General features: G+C 50.2%; 1 protein-coding gene and 1 pseudogene across 20 annotated transcripts in view; one reads left to right on the forward strand and one right to left on the reverse strand.

Annotated features, from left to right (window-relative positions):
* Positions 1-22,528, forward strand: part of TRRAP (transformation/transcription domain associated protein) — a 136,347-nt gene extending 113,819 nt beyond the window's left edge. For 16 of the 20 annotated variants that reach the window (XM_005549119.5, XM_005549115.5, XM_015447087.4 and 13 more), the window contains 9 exons: positions 1,410-1,500; positions 2,898-3,097; positions 3,939-4,200; positions 13,418-13,643; positions 14,354-14,571; positions 17,685-17,869; positions 20,354-20,557; positions 20,643-20,837; positions 21,369-22,528. In XM_005549119.5, coding sequence (XP_005549176.4) covers positions 1,410-1,500; positions 2,898-3,097; positions 3,939-4,200; positions 13,418-13,643; positions 14,354-14,571; positions 17,685-17,869; positions 20,354-20,557; positions 20,643-20,837; positions 21,369-21,653 — 1,866 coding nt within the window. In that variant the 3' untranslated portion in view covers positions 21,654-22,528. The remainder of the gene's footprint in view (positions 1-1,409; positions 1,501-2,897; positions 3,098-3,938; positions 4,201-13,417; positions 13,644-14,353; positions 14,572-17,684; positions 17,870-20,353; positions 20,558-20,642; positions 20,838-21,368) is intronic. The other 4 variants (XM_015447088.4, XM_074034444.1, XM_005549117.5 and 1 more) reach the window with 1 other exon arrangement.
* Positions 7,777-8,781, reverse strand: LOC102135150 (E3 ubiquitin-protein ligase RNF14 pseudogene; annotated as a pseudogene).

Here is a 22,528-nt window from a genome sequence, read left to right on the forward strand (position 1 = left end):
AAAAATAAGTTAAAGAGCTGGAAAGATGTAATCATCTAGATATTACTTAATATAAAGCATAATTAAAAGTTATTAAAGAATATATCAGTTGAAATGAAATAGCTGATAAAGCAGTTCAGTGTTCAAATTGTAATTTCTTAAATATTTTCCCATATATAATGCAAGTAAAATAAACTTGTACTATAATGTACAATTGCCAGTGGATACCCTGAGAATGACAGCAAGCCCTGAATCTGATGGGTAGTTTTCCTCTGATTTTTTTGTCATGTGCTGGGAGCTCTTCAGAGCTGCCCTTAAACTAAAACATTCCCGTGATTGTGGCTGTCGTCCTTTTGACAGTTGAACTGCGTCATAAGGAACCCATGGTTTTCTAGGGCAGTGGGGCGGGGCTGGGGAAGCGGACAGGCCAGGGCCCTCTGGAAAGGCTCTCGTAACCATCTCTCGAGAATGGTTCCAGGATGTCCCTCTACCGTGAAACGATCCAGGCATAGAAGGAGGACCAGAAATGGCATAAGCGTGGCCGCAGTAAGGTTTGGGACACAGCGCCTTCGTGCTTGCTTTTGTAAAATCATGAAGTGCCACAGGAGTCTGCGAAGGTCTTTAAGAAGGAACTGGGCCCGTGCTCTGCCCACCCATTCTTCTGGCTCCTTCCTGCAAGCACCACCTGTGCTGTGTGGGACCTGAACAATGCCCTGGTTTTCGTTGAGGAAGCAGCTGTGTTTTTGAGTCCCGGCATTCTGTGTAGTGCTTACCCTCAGGGTGCAGATCCGACCTACTTGGTCTCATCACTCGTGGAACATCTCAGGTTCAAGAGCAGCTGCCTGTGCCTGTGACAGCTTAGATGTTATTCCTTCCTTCATTTCATGGGCACATTCTGAAGGATCCAAGTGACATGGTACTATCCTGTCAGCCACAAAAGTCCAGTTCAATAAAACGGGAGTTTCTTAACTGAAACGGACATCCCTCCATCTCCTCCCAGCTGCAGTTATGCAGAATAAAGTTATTTGATAATGGAATTAGTTCACAATCCACAGTGAATTGTGCCTGGCAGAAAGATTAGCTGGTATTTGTATGTTTTTTTATTTGCTTCAGTGAGATCTGGGGACACGTGTGTTTTGCCTCCCTCTGATTTAGTGCCTGGAAGGAAAGCGTGGTTTCCCTGTCACAGTTCCTGGGTGGAGTTGATGAAATGCATGTGTTGATGTGTCTTGGCTCTTTTAAAGTGAAGTAAACATTTTGCCTGATGTTGAACCTGGCCTTGTGCGTCAGATCAGTGCTGTAGTATTTGCTTTCTTGTTCCAAAGGCAGATCAGACACCTGTTTCTGACTTGACATTGGTTGTTTTCAGTACAAATTATCCAGAGCTCAGTGGAGAGCAGCACTATTTATGATGTCTTGTCTCTGAGCAGGTTGGACGCGTGTATCCCCAAGCAGTCTACTTTCCCATCCGGACCCTATACCTGACCTTGAAAATAGAACAGCGGGAACGCTACAAGAGCGGTACGTCTCGGGTGGGGCCGGCAGGCCAGGCCAGGAAGGGCTTATTCCAGGGGGTGCCCCACATCCAGACAGACCACTGCGGCCACCCCCTGCCCTGCAGCTCACTCCTAGCCATGGCCAGTCTCTCCTCAGTGGGCAGCACTGTAAGGCAGGAAGCAAAGCCTGATCTGAGTAGTCTCTCTTTTGCCAGGATGTAACAGGCGTTCATTTATCCCAGTGATTTGATCTATAGGTAGAGAAAATGTGTGAAATTTTCAGCTTCAGAAAATTGTAAAGTTTACCTTCCTCCTTAGTAGTAAGTGCATCCCGATACACAGCACAGATGCCAGGTGCCGTGTGTGTGTGTGTGTGTGTGTGTGTGTGTGTGTGTGTGTGTGTGTGTGTGTGTGTAAGTTATGAGGAGTATCTCCAGGTGCCGTGTGTGTGTGTGTGTGTGTGTGTGTGTGTGTGTGTGTAAGTTATGAGGAGTATCTCCAGCTGTGAGAAGAATCAGCGTTGAAGTCAATCTTACCAGATGTTGGTGAAATCTCACTCACAGTGTAAGACTTTTAATCCATATTGAATAGCCCTTGTATGCAAAGCAACAACTGATTTGATGGCTTCAGGTACCCTCCAACCACGGTACTTTAACAAGAGGACTGTTCACTGCCCCTTGTTTTCAGTGCTGAATCTCCTAAGGGCCATGGACCGTGCTTGGTTGGCGAGAGGCGGTGGATGAGGGCTGCATGGCACTTTTCAGCTCTAACCTCTGGAGAGTCAGTCTCCCTAGGTGGCTTCATGTCTTGGTCATTTGGAAATTAAGGTTTTTTAGTTTTAAGACTAAGTGTAGAGAGGTAAATTCAGAAAAAAAATTGTCATTAAGGGCTCTGCAGTGTATCTCACAGGGAAAAATGACCATATTTTTCAAAAGCAGTATTTTGCAATTGGCTTGGCTTTCCAAACCAGTTTCCTATTAACTACTTTTAGATCTCTGAGTTTATAGTAGCAAGGAACGTGTAACATACTGTGAGATAGTTTCCTAAACATTTACGTTTACGATGATCAGACCTAACAGAAACATTAAAAGGAGTGCTCAGGGAACCGTTGTGCGCCCTCACCTGGACTCACCAGGTGGCGTGTTGTCACAGCTGCGTCCTTTGAAACACATACATGGGTTTATTTAATGGAACGGATTGAAGCCACGTTGTAGACAACTGCGCTGTCCCTCCCCGCGTCCCTCAGCGCACCTGCGCCTATAACCAAGGCCTTCTCCCACGCGGTCCCCGGGGAAGCGGTCTTGTGAGGATTCACACGCCGGCAGGAACCAGCGCTCCTTTGGCCCATGGGTCCTGCAGCGCTCCGAGCCCTGGCGTCTGTCGGTTTTGCGCTGACACTGGCGTTGTGTGTGTTGCTCTCAGATTCTGGACAGCAGCAGCCAAGTTCAGTGGGTAACCAGTCCCATTCTGCATCAGATCCAGGGCCCATAAGAGCAACAGCACCCATGTGGCGCTGCAGCCGAATCATGCACATGCAGCGAGAGCTCCACCCCACCCTTCTGTCTTCCCTGGAAGGCATCGTCGATCAGATGGTCTGGTTCAGAGAAAATTGGCATGAAGAGGTATTTGGCTCTGATCTTGCACATGATGGCTTCTTGTAGAGGGGACGTGGCATTCTGTATGCTTCTGTGGTTCTCTTCCCTTGAGGTTTAGCTGCCGGTCCTTTTATATATTTGTTGTTGAACTTAACCATGGACCAGGCAAATAGCTATCTCCACACACTAATACAGCCTTAAAGATTCGAAGCAGAAGACATAAAAGAGGGTGGAATTGAGGAAGCTGCTTCTTGCTGTTAAAATGCTGGCTGTGCTCACTTCTCTGAGCTCATTGACCTGAGTGCCACTGTAAACCGGGTGTGAGCAGAAGTAGTGGCGTGAGTAACAGGATTATAATTTCCAGAGATGGGAAATTGTAGGTATGTGGGGTCTTTTCAGCAGTCAGACCACTTCCTTAATAACATTGGCTTCCGCTGATGACAAAATAGTCTACGCCTCACTGCCCGGATGCTTGCCTGGTTGAGCCCCGGGGCAGCACCTTACTGCTGGGAAGTCTCATGCGTGCACACAGGCACACAGTGGGAACGGTACAGCTGCCTGAAAATACAGGGGTTTTGTGGCTAATTGCAGATGGGTGTATGATCCGAAAAAGTGGGGCTTTTCCGTTTTTGCTTTTTTAATGCTCAAGGCCCTTACTCCCCAAGGTGAAAAGTGCCTGCTCCCATGCAGCACGCACAGGTGTCCCGTTTCTTGCACATGCCGATTTCATGGCTGCTGTGTGTGGGTCCTGCTGGGCGGTGCGGAGATGACCCTGGGCTGGGAGGGCCGCACTCAACAGGCGCTTTTGGCTGCTGGTTCTGGAGTGGAGGGCTGTGTTTGTCAGTTGTCTCTGGCTCTTTTCTACCAGGTTCTCAGGCAGCTCCAACAGGGCCTGGCGAAATGTTACTCCGTGGCGTTTGAGAAAAGCGGAGCGGTGTCCGATGCTAAAATCACCCCCCACACTCTCAATTTTGTCAAGAAGTTGGTGAGCACGTTTGGGGTGGGCCTGGAGAATGTGTCCAACGTCTCGACCATGTTCTCCAGCGCAGCCTCCGAGTCTCTGGCCAGGCGGGCGCAGGCCACTGCACAAGACCCTGTCTTTCAGAAGCTGAAAGGCCAGTTCACGACGGGTAAGTCTCGATTTTCCTTCCCTTCCGTAGGGAGAATTGTGCACGCTGATTTCCTCCGGCTTTAGTGTCGAAGCTGATTAGATTGTTGGTTTTCTGATCACTGCACGGGGCACACTGGTTACACTCTGTTTACGGTGCAGACTTCAGAGTGCATAGCTGTGACCACGTGTTTTTCTCCCTAACGAGGAGTCAAGGTTTGGAGCAGGAGCTGCCAGGATCCAAGACAGGGTAGAAAGTTTCAGGCCACACTGCCCTTCTGCCGTCCTGCCTTCCTGAGACCCTTCCTTCACTTGGTTTGGTGGGAATCAGTGTAGGGTGGGGTGGTGGGAGACAGTGTTAGTGTGAGCCAGTAGGAGACAGAGTCCTGGTGAGCCTGTGCGAGACGGTGCTGGTGAGCCGGTGAGAGATGGGGTCAGGTGAGCCGCTAGGAGATGGCACCAGGTGGGATGGTGGGAGACGGTGCTAGTGAGCCAGTGGGAGACAGCGTCTGGTGGGCTGGTGGGAGACAGGGTCCGGTGGGCCCATGGAAGACCTGGTCTGGGTGAGCTGGTAGGAGATGGCGCCGGGTGAACCAGTAGGATTTATAGGGGCAGGGCCTGCGGTGATGAGCTAAGTGCAAGCTCACTGTGGATTCTGGGCATCGTGATAGGGAGATGTATTTTCAGTGCTTGTCTGTAGTTCAGGTTAATGCGTTTTCCTAGACTCACAGCTTAACTCCCGGCTCTGCCTCTTATGTTGTGATGTGAGGGAAAGGAGTCCAGTTTCCTTCAGCCCAGGTTTCTTCCTCTGTCAAATAGGGATCCTCACCCCACAGTACCCCCGCCCCCCATCTATACACCCGCGTTCCATCCTTGTGCCCTTGTCCCATCCAAGCACTCCCATTCCATCACACACACATGTCCCATTTACGCACCCACGTCCCGTCCATGCACTCCATCCACTCACCTGTATCCTATCACCTGCATCCCATCACTGCTGTGTCCCATCTACACATCTGCATCCCATCTACTTACCTTGTCCCATCATACACACCTACATCCCATTTACACAACACGTGTCCCATCATACGCACCCCTGTCCCATCTACACACCCGCGTCCCATCCTCACACCCCGTCCCATCCTCGCACCCCCATCCCGTCCTCACACCCCCGTCCCGTCCTCGCACCCCCGTCCCATTTACACACCCCCGTCCAGTCCACACACCCCATCCACTCACCTGCATCCCCTCATCCTCATGTCTCATCTACACACCAACGTCCCATCTACTTACCCTCATCCCATTTACACACGCGTGTCCCCGCATACGCACTGTGTCCCATCTACACACCCACATCACATCTGCGTACCTGCATCCCATTGTACACACCTGCGTCCACCGCCGTGCACACAGGCACAGCTGCTTCTCGTGCTGTCTGGAACACGTTGCTTCTCACTCCTCATTCAGCCTCCATCCCACTGACCTGCGGGCGCCCCAGCAGAGAAGCGCATGGCAGCCTCCCTTGCCAGGCTCTCACTGAGAGCCCCTGGTCCCAGGATGTGGCTTCGGCTGCCTGAGTAACTCCCCAAGCCTTCACCTCTTGAGTGTCAGCACATGAGTGGTTGTTGTGTGAAAACAAGGTTTGTCTGGTACAGTTTCCCAGAGGTGAAAGAAACACTGAATCATTCACATTTAAAAGCTTAATTACTGCGTTTTTAAAATTGTAGAACAAATCATTTTAATATTCATTTCTTATCTTCAACTTATTCTTTAACTTCAGTTTTTATACAAAGTGTCCTGAATGGAAGTCCGTGAAACTATCTGGTTAAAACAAAATATGGGCCTTCAAACCTAAGCTCAGTCACTAGCCCAGGTAAAAAGAAGAGATGCTATTCTGTGACCTTTTTCCTCTTTTAATATGTTATATGCTGAACAATTTAAGAATGTGATTAGTTGCCTTGGTGACAGAATAAATAGCAGCAACTCTGTTCTAATTTTAAGATGATTTTAAATTTTATTTTTAAGATTAAGCATCCTCTTTGACAGTCCAGAAATACAGTCTTTGCTGACTTTTTGGACACATACCTAAAAGAGTTAGAAGTGATTCCTCAATTTTCAATGACAAAGTACGAGAAAAGAGTGTGTTCTTGGTGGGCATGGTGGCTCACGTCTGTAATCCCAGCACTTTCGGAAGCCAAGGCGGGTGGATCACTTGAAGTCAGGAGTTCAAGACCAGCCTGGCCAACATGGCAAAACCCCATCTCTACTAAAAATACAAAAATGAGCCTGTCATGGTGGTGTACGCCTGTAATCCCAGCTACTCAGAAGGCTTAGGTGGGAGGATCCGTTGAACCTGGGAGACGGAGGTTGCCGTGAGCCAAAATCACGCCGCTGCACTCCAACCTGGGCAACAGAGTGAGACTCTACCTCAAAAAAGAATATATTCTCAAGCTGTGGTTCAGTTTTTCTGTCCTCTTTTCCAAAGAATCTTACTTTACTACCAAGCCACTCACCTAACTATAAGGAAAGACAGTTTTTCAAAAAGGCAACAAAATCCAGAAAAAGGAGTAGGTATCAGTCCAAAATTATCACCCAAAACACTGCTGTTGCAAAAAAGAAAAAAAAATTAGGGTAGGAAGCCAAATTCCCATAGCTTGTTAGAGAAGATCTTCAAAAAAAAAAAAAAAAGAGTTCAGAAAGTTAAGAGTGGAACTACAGTGGTATAGACAGGCTCAAAATGCAGATAATTCAGGAACATTCAGCTTGGAAATATATTAGGCTTTCTCCTAGTCCAGCAGAGGAAATAAAATCATGTGTTGCTGGAATTAATATTAAAATTGTCCCCATACGCAGAAGGTAAAGAAAGAATGTGGAACAAACATAGCAAAGACAAGTCACCATAAGTCTAGGCTCTAGTGCCCGGGAAAATGGAATCGAACTTCAATTCTTCCTGAGTCAGTATCACTAAATTCTAGATTTGATCTGAAACCAGTGGACCACATACACCACTAATAAATATCAAGTGACCCACAGTGTCTGTGGTATTAAAAAAAATTTTTTTTAATTATTGTAAGTTTCTATTCTGAAAAGCAGTAGATCAAAATGACACTGGACCTTCCAGTCGGTTACGGAGTAAATGGCTCCCTCCAAAGAGGACTGACTTGGCAGCAACCTAGGCTGGAAGGAATGTGAGTAGCATGAAGTAAATCAGGCTCTCAGTATAATTTCCATAAGGCTTTTCTACCCACCCCAGTTGTAGGCAGTAGTACTGAGGGAGCTCCAACACAGTGTCTTACGGGTGCTTCCCGGAGACAGAAGGGCTCTAAGTTTAACTCGTGACCCCTCTTCTCCTTACCTAAAGCTTGGGGAAGAAAATAAATATTTAATTGTTAACTTTTCAGAACTTTGGGCACATTATAATATTTAATATTCTGTAGTTTCATTTTCCGAACCTTTGGCTTAGAATTTTTTTCTCAACTTACATTTAAAAAAAATGTATGAATGTACCTTCACCAGATGAAAATATAAGCCATGTTCTCCCATCTCTTCTACACAGGAAGAGTGAATGAATAGTACCGTAAATATCCTGCAAGGTTACTTTGTGTACTTGACAAAAGATTATCTCCATTCACATCCAAGCATGAAACAGCCGGTTACAACACGGTGAAGTAGGGTTGGCGAAATGTTTGTAAGGGGCTGCTAGAGAGAGAACCCATGCGGACCCAACAGAAATAGTGCCTGCAGCCAGTACATGGCATCTACCTCGCTTCTCTATGGGCACTCCACAGCATGGGCATCTCTTTGAGTCCTCTTCTAGCCACTCCTTACTTTTCATCTCTTCCAGTGCCTTCTGAATCACCCTCTCACCTTACCTCTTAAATCTTGTCTTGGCCTCATATGCTTGCAGGCATTCGTTTTGTAAGTCTATTAATTTCTCTGCGATCACCTTACATGGAGAGGCTGCGTGGTAGGTCAGTCTGCACAAGGTACAGAAGGCAAAGTTGCAGCTGGAGCAGATGCCCATGGTACAGCCACGCCCTGCAGGCCCCCATGGGTGGGGGCAGCACACCACATCTGCCTCCAGCTCCAAGGTGGACAGGAGGAGAAGGCAGCCATGACGAGCAGATAAGTACTTCCACTGGCTCTTTGACCTGGCCAGGAGTGGCCACCGGAGGGCACTTTGGTTCTGAGCAGTTGAGGCGTTGAACGTGGCCATCTCTGATCTGGATTTCAAAGCAGTCCTTCAGACAGGCTTTGCAGTACACAGGGCTCACTGCAAGAAGTACATGCATTCACTGCCTAGCTTCTCACAGAAACAGGCATCGTGCAGGAACAATCTACTATTAAAGCATTTTATCTGCTGAGCTTGATCAAAGTCCAAGGTTTCCTGGACCAGACTTGACAGTGATTCCACATCCTGCACAGCTCTCTCATCCGCAATTTCCTCTGGGTCTACATGAGATCCAGCAGCTCCTCCAAAATCTAGCTCTGTGATAGGAGAGGCTTGAGCTGTCCTCGGCACTTTTTCCTGAGAACCCATCTTGAGCTCAGAAGGAGAGACAATGTTCAGGTGCACCAGGGCCTCTTGCTTAAGAAACTGCATCCGGGCAGACAGGATCCTGCTGCCACTGTGTTCTTCCCATAGGTTGTCTAGTGCTTGCATAGAGCAGAGAGCTGAGTTGGTGACAGCAATTTGCCACTAAGTGTGAACGAAGATGGGAAGGAGGCTGGCTAATCTGGTGGCAGTTCAGAGTTCAGCGCAAGTGGAGGGAGAAAGCAAATGGTATATTCAAAGCCACTATTCTGGAGGCACTCATCTGAATTGCCACTCAAATATCTTGAAGTTCTGTGGCAAATCCAGAGCGATCCTGATTTTCCACCGTGGACAGGTTCTGCTTTTCCAAATTTATCTCCATCATCAATACTCGCCGGGGCCAACAGTTCACCTCCTGAGCTTCTCAGTCTTCTGACAACGTTTAATTTTATGAGGAATTGTTAATAACAATTTTTTAAAAAGGATATCAGCACCGCAGTGTGTATTTCAGTTTATTTATTTATTTTAAGATGGAGTTTTGCTCTGTCGCCCAGGCTGGAGTACAGTGGCGCGATCTCGGCTCACTGCCACCTCTGCCTCCCAGGTTCAAGCGATTCTCCTGCCTCAGCCTCCCGAGTAGCTGGGATTACAGGTGCACGTGCCACCACACCTGGCTAATTTTTGTATTTTTAGTAGAGATTGGGGTTTCACCATGTTGGCCAGTCTGGTTTCGAACTCCTGATCTCAAATGATCCACCCACTTTGACCACCCAAAGTGCTGGGATTACAGGCGTGAGCCACTGCCCGACCATGTATTTCAGTTTAGAGTGGAGGTCATGCAGATCCCATTTATTCTCCAGGTGGTGGAGATGAGACTGCCAAAGCTGGATAACAGGCCAAGATGTGGAACTCATACTACGTATACTATGGAAATCCTGCCATTTGGGGCAAATGGGAAACTGCTACCCCAGTGAGGGAAGCCCCTCCTCCACAGTGTTTCCCTCCAGTCTGGGAAACTCCTTTTCATTCTTCCAGGCCACACCGTATGCACTCCAGCCTTGGGGCCAGCCCTGGTCTGTGTTCAGCATGCCACTGCTGCCGTCTCCAGCACTCGCCACCTGGCATCTCTTGGGCAACTGACCAGCAAGTGGGGCAGGCCCCAGCCCAGCTCTCTGCCCAGCACTGGGATCAGAGGGCGCTGTGTGGGCCTGTGAGCCATGGGCCAGCCTGGGGTGTCCTGAAGGAGCAGGGCCCACACCTTTCCCTTCCTCATCAACGCCTTGAATGGTCCTGGCCAGGCTGGGCTGGGGCCACCCTGTCTCGAGTTTGGGGGACCGAAGCCCACTGAACAGTCCTGGCCCAGCCCCCTTCTCCACCTCACGTGTCCAGAGCGTGGTCCCTACCATACCTTCCAGCCGCCCTGCGGTGCCCTGCTTAGCGCTTTTGTAATGATCTTTACCATGTTCTTTCTTCATTGATGGGTTAAATCATAGAATAAGTGGTTCACATTTGTGATATTTAAAGAATCTTCTAAAGATTCATTGTGTCTTAGATGACACAGTTAAAGTTAATATTAAGTCACATAGAAGAAAATCTTTATCTCCTTAATCGGAAAGGACCCTCGACAGCCACAGCCATGACTAGGGTTGCATCAAGGCTGCTTGCGGCTGAAGTGTGGCGTGTGCCCTGCAGTCGCTGGAGCGGGGGCGGCGGGGGGCAGTCTGGGGGCCTGGCTCCCCATTCGTGATGTGTGGGTTGGGCTTGCCTCAGGTGAACCCACAGCTGAGGGAGGTGCTCTTTGAAAAGTAAAGGGCGAGCCCGGTCCTCCCCGTCTTTCACGTGAAGCGCTTTCATCTCCTCAGGCTTGTCGCGAAACGTGCGTGATGTGTGGTCTTTCACCCTTCTCTGGGAACGAAAGAGTCCAAGATGAAAGGTTTACAGAAATCATATTTTACTTAAAAGAAATGGTGGTATTCAGCATGCTTTTATCTTAAAATGTCCACATTATTTAAAAAGTAGAGAACCAGAAATGGGATAGATCTTCTGGCTTTTGATGTTAAAAAAAAAAAAAAAAAATCACAAAACCAAAACTGGAAAAAGTCAGCATGAGGCTCCTGACTCATCTCAAAGTGCAGCAGGTCTCAGACTCACAAAGCCAGAGTGTGTCCGCCTTCCGCTCTCCTGTTCACAGGGGAGGCTGTTTCTCTCTTGCTTCATCTGTGTTCTGTTGATGGAGTGCAGTCCGATTCTGTAGCAGAGCTGTGTGTGGGGGCTACCAGCCACATGTCTGTGAAGAGGTGGAAGGAAGCTCAGAAATGGCACACTCCATGTATCCCACAGAAATGAAGACTTCATTCGTGTGGGAACGGGCACACAAATATTCAGAGCCTTTGTTATTGTATTTGTAATAGCTCAAAACTGGAAACCATGCAGGTGCCCTTTCAGAAGGTATTGAATACGTTAGAAACACCCGTCCTCGGCAGTGAGGAGTTCATTACTGATACGCTGTAATGTGGGTGAACCTCCAAGAAATCATGCTGAGTGCAAAAAGCCAACTTGGAAAGGATGTGTACTGCAGGATTCTTATTTGTGAAACGTTTGTGAAATACCACAGTGGAGATGGAAAAGGGATTGGTGCTGGCCAGGTGTTCAGGATGCAGGGGAGAGGCGGGAGTGGCTGTGAAGGGAAACCAAGGGCATCCTGTGCTGATGGTGCAGCTCACAACTGATTGTGCTGATGGCTCTGCGAGGCGACACAATGACATGACCAGAGGTGTGCGCACGCATACACACGTGCACACGCACATGTGCACATGTAACTGGTAAAGTCTGAGTCAGCTCTTTGGATTGTGCCAATGTCGCTTTTTGATGTTGGCATCGCACTGGCTTGCATAGGACGCTGGTGTGGGAGGAATGGGGTTAGGAGTACATGGGACTTTCTGTATAATTTGTTTGCATCCTGCTGTGAATCTCTAGGAATTTCAAAATAAAAGTTAAAAAGAGATCAGGCATGAGCTTGGCGGCACCTTCTTGGTCCAGCGTGGAGAGGGAACAAACAGTGAGGTGGCCTGCGTCCTTTGGCGGTGGCCTCTGTCCCTCGCAGCTCTGCTGGGAGATCTCACCTTGGTGCACAGCGGCTTCTCCAGCACCTGCCCGTGTGGAGTCGTGGCGCTGTGAGGAATACAGAGGAGGGAGGTGCCAGAGCTTAAAATGAAAGGGAAACCAGACAAGTGCTGTGAAAAAAAACACACACAAAATACTTTGGCTTTCCTGAAACTGATGACATCTGTGAACAGCCAAGTTCAGACATGGGCAGGAATAGGCCACTCGTATAGCTGGGTGTTATCATGCATGGGCAGGGATGGTCAGGCCACTCGAACAGCTGGGTGTTATGCCAGGCGCCTCATGTGCACTGCCTTGTTTAATTTCATCCTTACGGGGTAGGTGTTAAATTATTCCTGTTCGTCTACCATGGGTTAGAAAAGTGAGGCCCTGAGAGGTTCAGCGGTGTGCTCCAAGCTCTAAGCTGGTATGTCTGCCGCCACGGCTCAGCCAGCGTTCCATCTGGGCTCAGGACGCCAGGCCTGAGGCAGCCTGGGGACGGCGCCTCCTCGTGGCTCCCCCAGGGCCCCTGCTTTGCTACAGAAGCGGTTGGGTTCGTCCTCACCTCTGGTCGCCCTGGTGAGTTAGGGTGGTGAGGCTCGTTCCAGCACTGGTGCTCATCTGGGAGGAAGTCGAGGTTTTTTTACAGAAAGACATTTTTGAGAAATGTATTAACCAGGGATTTTTGAATGCTTCAGTGAAAAATGTTTTTGGCTTTTGCCATTTTGGTATCTTGCCCTCTCGGGGCTCATTTAGAATCTGTCTCCTGGGTGGCCCTTTCTGCTGCCTCAGGCTCACTTTGATTACATTATCAGCTTTGACACGAGATCTTAGGGCTCCGTGTGACACTTATGCTCAGAGGCGCGGTTGCTGTTGGATGCTGGTCTTCAGGCCCTGGTGACACGGGCTCCTGGTTGTTGGGATTCACAGGACGCCCTCAGGCTCCTGTGTCTCCCAGGGCCCCAGCCTCACACACGGAGGTAGACATTGCCTCCACGGCATTATTCCCGAAAGGGCCTGTGGGGTTGGGGATGGGGTTTCAGGTCCCTCTCTTCCTCTTCCTCTCCACGTGGTGGGAGGTCTCGGACAGGGCTTCTCTTGTTCTGTCAGCCTCTTGGGGAGCAAGGAATATAAAATGTTTTGCTCCACACTATGTATAAAACGTGTAATTTGGCCGGGCGTAGTGGCTCACGCCTGTGATCCCAGCACTTTGGGAGGCCAAGGTGGGCGGATCATCTGAGGTTGGGAGTTCAAGACCAGCCTGGCCAACATGGTGAAACCCTGTCTCTACTAAAAATACAAAAAAAAAAAAAAAAATTAGCCAAGCGTGGTGGCGGGTGCCTGTAATCCCAGCTACTTGGGAGGCTGAGGCAGGAGAATCACTAAAACCCGGGAGGTGGAGGTTGCAGTGAGCCAAGATCACGCCACTGCACTCCAGCCAGGGCAACAAGAGTGAAACTTCGTTTCAAAACAAACAAAACGTGTAATTCGTAGCTGGAAGGGGCTTGAGCTCTTTTTGTTTGTTTTTGGTTTTTGTTTTTTGCAGTGAATTAGAACTGGCCCAGATGACTAAAAATGTTTTTAATCATGTTTTATTTTGAAGATTTTGACTTCAGCGTTCCAGGATCCATGAAGCTTCATAATCTTATTTCTAAGTTGAAAAAGTGGATCAAAATCTTGGAGGCCAAGACCAAGCAACTCCCCAAATTCTTCCTCATAGAGGAAAAGTGCCGGTTCTTGAGCAATTTCTCAGCACAGACAGCTGAAGTGGAAATTCCCGGGGAGTTTCTGATGCCAAAGCCAACACATTATTACATCAAGATTGCGCGGTGAGTGGGCCAGCCTGGTGGGTGGAACTCACCCACGGCGTCCGTGGGCATGGAGCCCCACAGGAGCTCCAGGGTGGACCCTGTGTGGAATTTTGGACTCAGATTCCCTGACATGGGAGAACCTAAGATGATTCTAGAATGTAAGTGGTCAGGCACTTTAGGAGTTCTGCCCACACTGACCGGTTAGCTGTCCTGAGTGCAGTCTGGGTTTGCATTCAGCAGACCTTCTGAGTCACCATAGAACTTGACAAAACAGTGTGTGTCCCAGTCTTTTGTAAATCCTCGAAGCACAGTATTCAGGCAGAATCAGACGATCGTAGCATTTCCTAGAGCGTGCTGCATCTCATTTGAAACGCAGAAAGGGCTTTAAAGAGGTTTCTCTTAACAAAAAGTGTGTTTCGTCTTTATTTCTGAACCAGACACAGCTCTGCTTTTCCATACGTCCAGAGTTTAGCTGCCCTTTCCTCCAAAGCTGGCTCCTGTCCTGGCCAGCTGTCCCTCGTCCTTGACTTCTGTCCGGGGCTGCTGAATTGAAAATATTTGGCTCATTTCCACCGCGTCAGGGTGAGGCAGAGTACAAATAAATTGATAAACGACTGCTGGCCTACACAGTCCGTTTTCCTGTGACAGTTCGGACATCCCTAGCTGCTTCTCAAGACCAGGACTGGTAGAGATGCAGGGCGCGTCCTCATGGCTTCTCGCTCTGGCAGGTTTATGCCCCGGGTAGAGATTGTGCAGAAGCACAACACCGCAGCCCGGCGGCTGTACATCCGGGGACACAACGGCAAGATCTACCCGTACCTCGTCATGAACGACGCCTGCCTCACGGAGTCACGGCGAGAGGAGCGTGTGTTGCAGCTGCTGCGTCTGCTGAACCCCTGTTTGGAGAAGAGAAAAGAGACCACCAAGAGGCACTTGTTTTTCACAGGTGGGGGTGAGAGCCACGCCTCGCGGGGCGCACAGGCAGCCTCACGGGTGGGGGTGAGAGCCACGCCTTGCGGGGTGCGCAGGCAACTCAAGTTAGCCTTTGAGGGGTCCGGCTGTGTCAGCAGAGAATGTTCTAGTCTGTGCTGACCAGGGAAGGCCTCAAGAAGAGGAGCAGCTCTGGGCCTTCAGGCCTCTCACTGAGAGATGAGAGCTGTGTCCACCTTTCGTCTAAGGCAAGCTTGTCCAATCTGCGGGCTCCATGCGGCCCAGGATGCCTTTGAATGTGGTTCAACACAAATTCGTCAACTTTCTTAGAACATTATGAGATTTCTTTTGCTTTTTTTTAAATCTTTTTTAGCTCATCACCTGTCGTTAGTGTCAGTGTATTTTATGTGTAGCCCAAGACAATTCTTCCGATGTGGCCCAGGGAAGCCAAAAGATTGGGCACCCCTGTTCTAAGGCCTTTTGCACTCTACAGAGCGGGCCCTTGGGGAGCCGGCGCCTGCCAGTGCGTGCTGCCAGTTTCGCTTCTCCCTGGAGCCTGGGGAACCCGGCCCAGCTGAGCCTGGGTGCCAGCGGGGCAGCACCTCGCGTCAGGTTTCCAGCGCACCTCGAGCTGCTTCACACGCTGCACTCTGGGCCCTCCCTGAGTTTCCTTCCTGGGTGAAACACAGGACTCGGGAAAGTCTAGCTGCCCTGTTAAGGCCACAGAAATTGCCAGGGAGCACAAATAGCTGATAAGAAGCAACCTCTGAGGAAGTCTTTGTCACTGAGTTACCATGAGTGGCCCGATTGTACGGGCACATAGATGAGACGCTTGTGCTGTGATCCAGAGAAGAGAGCCACTTTATAACTTTTTAGCGTGCAGTCCCTGTAGTCGGGAGCCCGCCGCAGTGCACGTTACCTAGTCCTGTGTGGAACTTTCTTTTGCCACCTAAGCTGTGATCAGCCCCTTCTGACCTGAAATCTCTGATGCTTAAGTTTTGTATCTCAAAATAAGAAGATTTTTAAAATAAGCCTACAGAAAGCTCAAAATGCATCACAGAAAAACTGTGTTTTAACGTGTATATAACATGACCTGTAGTGTTGATCCCAGCTGTGGGTTATTGATTTATCTGCTTCCAAACGCTTGGTTGGCATGGAATGGCGATCCTAATGTGTGTCCTGGAGTCATTTGGGGATTTCTTTATGGGTAAACGCCAAGACAGCAAGCCATCAGCTGTGGCTTAACTGACGTTAGAATCAGCCACTTGGTTCACAGAAGTCAGAATCATCCGTGTGCACCTCACGCGCCCCTGACTCCACGTCAGGGGTTACGGTGGCTGGGACACAGCGCCACTGGTTCCCTCTCTGGGCAGGCTGAATCTGCCATCTTCTGGAAACCTCTCAGCTCCCTCCAACCTTATTGCAACAAGATATCTGACTATTCCCTGAACCTAGTATCTTCATAAAGTATTATCTCATTTAATCCACAAACAACCCTGTGGGGTAGGTAGTATTATCCCACTTTTGGAGGAGAAACTGCGCACGCAAGTCCAGTGCTGCTCCCCAAGGTGTCGTCACTGGGAAGGCAGGCTCTGGAGTGGTCGCCCAGCGCTCCTGCCACCTCCAGCTAGCTCAGACCAGAGTGGTTTCAGTGCAGTTTAGCATCCTGTCGGGCGGGTCGTAGATTAACTGCATCGCAGATAGCGAGTGGTGATTGGGAACAGAGTGCTGGTCGCCATGTGTGGACAGGGATTCACACACTAATGGCGATTGGGAACAGTGCCGGTCGCCATGTGTGGACAGGGATTCACACATTAATGGCGATTGGGAACAGTGCTGGTCGCCATGTGTGGACAGGGATTCACACACTAATGGCGATTGGGAACAGAGTGCTGGTCGCCATGTGTGGACAGGGATTTACACATTAATGGCAATGGATGATCAGGTTGATGCTGGATGCTTTCCTTATGTGGACAGAACACAGAAGATGATTTTCCTTCTTCTCCAAAGATGGGGCACAGCCATCCTAGGTGCTGAAAGGCAAGTTTGCGTCATTAGACAGCAGCTGTCTCAGAGCAGGAAGGCTGGACTCTTCCCATAGACTCTGATTAAGGAAAACCTCTGAGAGCGAACATTGGGCAGAGTCTGCTTATTCTTTTTTTTTTTTTTTTTTGAAACGGAGTCTCACTCTGTCACCCAGGCTGGAGTACAATGGCGCAGTCTCAGTTCACTGCCACCTCCGCCTCCTGGGTTCAGGCAATTCTCCCGCCTCAGCCTTCTGAGTAGCTGGGACTACAGGTGTGCGCCACCATGCCTGGCTAATTTTCGTGTTTTTAGTAGAGATGGGGTTTTGCCATGTTGGCCAGGCTGGTCTCAAACTCCTGACCTCATGTGATCCACCTGCCTTGGCCTCCCAAAGTGCTGGGATTACAGGCGTGAGCCACCACGGCCAGCCATGTTTATTCTTATTTTTTAGACAGGGTCCTGCTCTGTCACCTGCAGCCCCCAACTCCTGGCTCAAGTGATTCTCCCATCTCAGCCTCCTGAGTAGCTGGGACTATAGGCTATCCTTTATATTTTGTTTTTTAAGATGTCTTTTTGTTTTTTGTTTTTTTTTTTTCCTTTGAGATGGAGTCTCGCTCTGTCACCAGGCTGTAGTGCTGTGGCACGATCTCGGCTCACTACAACCTCTGACTCCCTGGTTCAGGCCATTCTCCTGCCTCAGCCTCCTGAGTAGCTGGGATTACAGGCACCTGCCACCACGCCTGGCTAATTTTTGTATTTTTAGTAGAGATGGGGTTTCACCACGTTGGCCAGGATGGTCTCCATCTCCTGACCTCGTGATCCGCCCACCTCGGCCTCCCAAAGTGCTGGGATTACAGGCGTGAGCCACTGTGTCCAGCCAAGATGTCTTTTTAAGATTGCCTTCTAAAGCATTTCTGTTTGTGGACACAGGGTGACGATCAGCTCGTGCCGTCAGAGCCTCGTGCCATCTGTTGGGTAAATGGACCACCGGGTTCTTCCAGCCAGCCCCCAAGGCACACAGCTGGGTCAGCTCTGCTCCCAGTGGAGCCAAGCACTGGCCTGCGGTCACCCTCAGCCTGCCCTGTTTTTTTCCCCTCTCCCCAGTGCCCCGGGTTGTGGCGGTTTCCCCGCAGATGCGCCTCGTGGAGGACAACCCCTCTTCACTTTCCCTTGTGGAGATCTACAAGCAGCGCTGCGCCAAGAAGGGCATCGAGCATGACAACCCCATCTCCCGTTACTACGACCGGCTGGCTACGGTGCAGGCGCGGGGAACCCAAGCCAGCCACCAGGTAGCAGCGGGGCTGGGCGGGGGCCAAGCTGCCACTTGCAGCCCTCCTGCGTGTGGCGGTGCCTGGAGACAGGGGTGCTTAGAAGATGAGCGGGCATTTGTTGGGGGCCACCTCTGTCATTTAAAGTAACTATTAGACTCGTGAGATGGTAGAAATGAGACAGCTCTTGACCTTGGTGAGAGGACACTTGTCGTGAACGGTTTGTTATGACCGGACACGGGTCAATCCTCGACCTTGGAAAAGCCCCTTGTCCTCTACTGTACTTACAAAGAAGCTCTGAAATTAGAATTTTGAAGTAAGTTTCTGGCAGTCTCACTTGGCAGCCACACCTGGTCTGAGGTGATGGGAGGCTGTTTACAGTCTTCATTCATCCACTTCATGTTGCTGTTCACCCGGTCTGCTGCTGGGGGCATTAGGCGATGTGCGGCATGTGTGCTGTTTTCTAAAATACAAAAAGCGACAGACTCTGGAGTGCGTGGGGCCCAGCTGTTTCGGTTGCCTAAGCCAGGAGCATAGTGCCCACAGGAGTCTTGGGTGGCCCTGGCCTGCAGCCCCTCGGAGGTGCAGAGGCCCCTCATTCACCTGCACGTTTTTGCCCTTGGTGGGAGGCAGGGCAGGCATGGGCTTTGGGTGAGGAGATTTTTGGAGGGTTGTGTGGAGCACCCAGGAGCAGCTGTTCCGGCCTCTCCCCGGGTGCCCCGTGGTCCTTTCTGTAGGTCCCAAGGAGGAGAGACCACAGAGGTGGATGCTGCGACCTTGCCCCGAGTCTCCCAGGGACTCATTCCAGTTCTCCGGGCTCCTGGAGGACTTAGTGTGGTTGAGGAAGGTTGAGCCCATGGTGTCCTCTGTGGCCCAGGGCACGGCAGGGCCCAAGGTGTTCCAGGCTGCAGGGTCAGGTGCAGCCTCCAGCTCTGCAGGCAGAGGCATGGATCCCTGTTTCTGATCAGCCTCTGTTGACAGAGTGCATGGCCTCTCGTGGGAACTGATGCCAGGGCTTTTTTGTGGCACAGGCCATGGCCTGGTCATTCTGTGGACAATGGGCAGTTCTGAGGTATTTGCAGGAGAAGAATGGATTATATTCTTAAGGCAACATTAACTTTCGACATCGTGGAAGCCAGTGACAAATACGTGCTGACCCCAGAGTCATCCTGTTTCTAAACAGCGTGAGTGTCCAACTGGGATGTTTGTTCCAGGTTAGCAGCTGTCAGGGCCTGTCGGCAGAGGGAGATGCCCACAGCACAGAGGAATCCAGCTTCAGAGCCACTTCCTCCTCTATGTGCCTCTTGTTTGTTTTGTTATTTATTCTACTCCTTCATTCTTCTCTCTTTTTCTCTTTTTTTGTTGAGATGGAGTTTTGCTCTTGTCGCCCAGGCTGGAGTGCAGTGGCATGATCTCGGCTTACCACAACCTCCGCCTCCTGGGTTCAAGCAATTCTCCTGCCTCAGCCTCCTGAGTAGCTGAGATTACAGGTGCCCGCCACCACGCCTGGCTAATTTTTGTATTTTTAGTAGAGACGGGGTTTCACCATGTTGACCAGGCTGGCCTCAAACTCCTGACCTTGTGATCTGCCCGCCTCGACCTCCCAAAGTGCTGGGATTACAGGCGTGAGCCACCATGCCCAGCCCAGCCTTTGTTTTTTTGGGTTTTTTTAAATAAATTTTAAAAAAAGCTCCTCAGACTTGTAAGCCTTTAGTTCCTAGAGTTCTGACAAAGTTGATTTTGGTGGTTTTGCCAGCATTCTAACTGCTTCAGGAGCAGACTTTGGAAATCCTTTGCCGTCTCAGAAGTGCTCCTTCCCGTTTGACAGATGAGGAAACAAACTGCGTGTGTGGCCAGTGGCCTGCCTTGTTCTTCCCGGTGGAAGGCAAGAACTTTCTCACGACCTTTCTCACGTTCTGCCTCACGGCCATTCGGAGCACGTGGGTAGGACTTAGTCTGGAAGAGACCCTGTGCCTCTACCAGATGGTCGAACAGGAACTCCATTAACTAAGGAAACTTTCTGAGTTGGTGATGTCTGCAATAGTCCATGAGTACGGAGTTCAGTCTCGAGTGTGTGTGTGGTTAGACCAGCTCCTTCAGTTTGTGAAATATTGGTCATTAGTATAAGGTCTTGGTTGGAAGTGGTGCTGCTGGTGTCCGGCTGTTGTGTTCTGTTAATTGGCCTGATACCTTCTGTGGTCAGCAAGGGTGGAAGTGTCAGATACTTGCCTGCATTCTTGTCAGGTATCGCATGTCAGGTAACTGCGGCTTTGGCGCAGACCAGCTGCGTTGGTGCTTTAGAGCAGACGGCGGCGAACCCTGGACGGAGGCAGCCATCTTGCGCCTCCTCACGTTCAGTCTCCTAACAATGCGCGTGTTAAATCTGTCACCAGAATTTACTCTCGGTGCTAAGTTAAAGAGGAATTGCAATTTGAGAGTTTTTCTTTTGCCAAAAAAAAAAAATCAGTGAGTGAGATGGGAGTGTCACGGGGTGATGTGTTTCAGGTCCTCCGCGACATCCTCAAGGAGGTTCAGAGTAACATGGTGCCACGCAGCATGCTCAAGGAGTGGGCGCTGCACACCTTCCCCAACGCCACGGACTACTGGACGTTCCGGAAGATGTTCACCATCCAGCTGGCTCTGATAGGCTTCGCGGAATTCGTCCTGCATTTAAATAGACTCAACCCCGAGATGTTACAGATCGCTCAGGTAACCTGGTTTGAACTGCCAGATCCTCTCCTCGTGACATTGCCTTTCTGCTGAAGTTCCTAAAGTGTCTCCTTCTGAAATTTAGGACACTGGCAAACTGAATGTTGCCTACTTTCGGTTTGACATAAACGACGCCACTGGAGACCTAGATGCCAACCGTCCTGTCCCGTTTCGACTCACGCCCAACATTTCTGAGTTTCTGACTACCATCGGTGTCTCCGGCCCGTTGACGGCATCCATGATTGCGGTTGCCCGGTGCTTCGCCCAGCCGAACTTTAAGGTGGGTCTCCGCGTCGTCCTGTCATGGGCACAGGCTGGGGCCACTCAGATGCCCAAGCGCCACGGCCTTGCAGGAGCTGCTGATCTGCCTCACGGGCTCTGCGTTCTCCACAGTGGCCGGCACCCGTGTTACGTCCTTTGCTGTGCGGGCAAGGGATGGTTTTCTCTTTGGTTCACTCTCGTCTGTAGTGCTTGGAATGGGCCTGCTGGACACTGGGCAGACGCTGGAAGGCGTCAAGTGAACAAATAAAAAGATCGGGCCCCAGTCGCAGCATGGCTGCCTTTGCCGTCCGGGTCTGTGCTGCCCAACACGGAGGCTTTCTGGCTGCTGCTCCAAGTGGAGGAAGGGGTTTGTCCCTCAGCGGCTTCCCCAGCCCATCCTGAGAGCACACAGCCTGGCCTGGTGCTGAGGCTTGACGGGCCCTCGGTGGCCCTGGGCGGCCACTGTGGTTGAGTCCCACCCTGTTAGGAAGCTGCCCCTCTGGGCTGTTCTTGGTTAAACACACGTCCTCTCGTTCTCTCCCTCACGCAGGTGGACGGCATTCTGAAAACAGTTCTCCGGGATGAGATCATTGCTTGGCACAAAAAAACGCAGGAGGACACGTCCTCTCCTCTCTCGGCCGCCGGGCAACCGGAGAACATGGACAGCCAGCAACTGGTGTCCCTGGTTCAGAAAGCCGTCACCGCCATCATGACCCGCCTGCACAACCTCGCCCAGTTCGAAGGCGGGGAAAGCAAGGTGAACACCCTGGTGGCCGCAGCGAACAGCCTGGACAATCTGTGCCGCATGGACCCTGCCTGGCACCCCTGGCTGTGACCGCGGCCGCCATGGCCACCCGCAATGTGAAGGGCGCCCCAGGCTCTGAGCCCGCAGCTTATACGACTTGTCCCTGCCTCGTTCCTTTTATTCTCAGAAGCCCCGCGGTTCCACTGGGTTGCAGTTATTTTCCTGGTAGTTGGTGTGTGAGAGGGAGAATTTAGTTTTAGAGGAAGCTGAACTATGACGACGCTGGGCGAGGCGGTTAGAAATGGCAGAGCTGAAACTTCCTGCAAGCTTTTAAAATAATCTTTTAAGAAACCAGGATTCTCCGGTCTGGAATTTCTGGGTGAGCCCTTTTTTTATGGTGTCCTCTGTCTGTGAACGTACAGGCGGGACTGTGCGAACCGCTCCTTACCATCCATTTTTAACTCTTTCGGAAATAACACCTCACAGCAGCTTCCTGCTTTTGTACAGACCTTTGTAACAAGTGTACAGAAAACCCGTTTGGTTTGAGAAACAGATGATGAACCCATCGTGCTGGTTTTTCTCTGAGCACAAACTTTTAGGCTGTACGCAGCCAGCCTTGGGAGTCTCGTTGAGTGTCCGGCGTGGATCCACAGGGCCAGATCACCCTGCGGGAGCGCCACACGCATCCACTTTGGATTCAGCGGGTGAAGACAGAACTCTGAGAGTCTGCAGGCGGCTCCTGTGCTTTTTATTTCCGGCTCTTCGGATGTCTTCTAGACATTTACTATCATTGCACCTGAATAAAAAATCACTTTTACCTTCCTAATTTAAAAAGACAAAACAGAAATGTATGTTCCTTCGCTACCTTTAGTCTTTCTGTTCACATTTTTATAAATCTGAACATTGAGAATGTTCTATCTAAATTTGTACAGTGTGATTTTTTTTAGAATAAATATTTTATAAAA

Source organism: Macaca fascicularis, chromosome 3 (assembly GCF_037993035.2).
Source record: "Macaca fascicularis isolate 582-1 chromosome 3, T2T-MFA8v1.1".
Taxonomy (NCBI): Eukaryota; Metazoa; Chordata; class Mammalia; order Primates; family Cercopithecidae; genus Macaca; species Macaca fascicularis.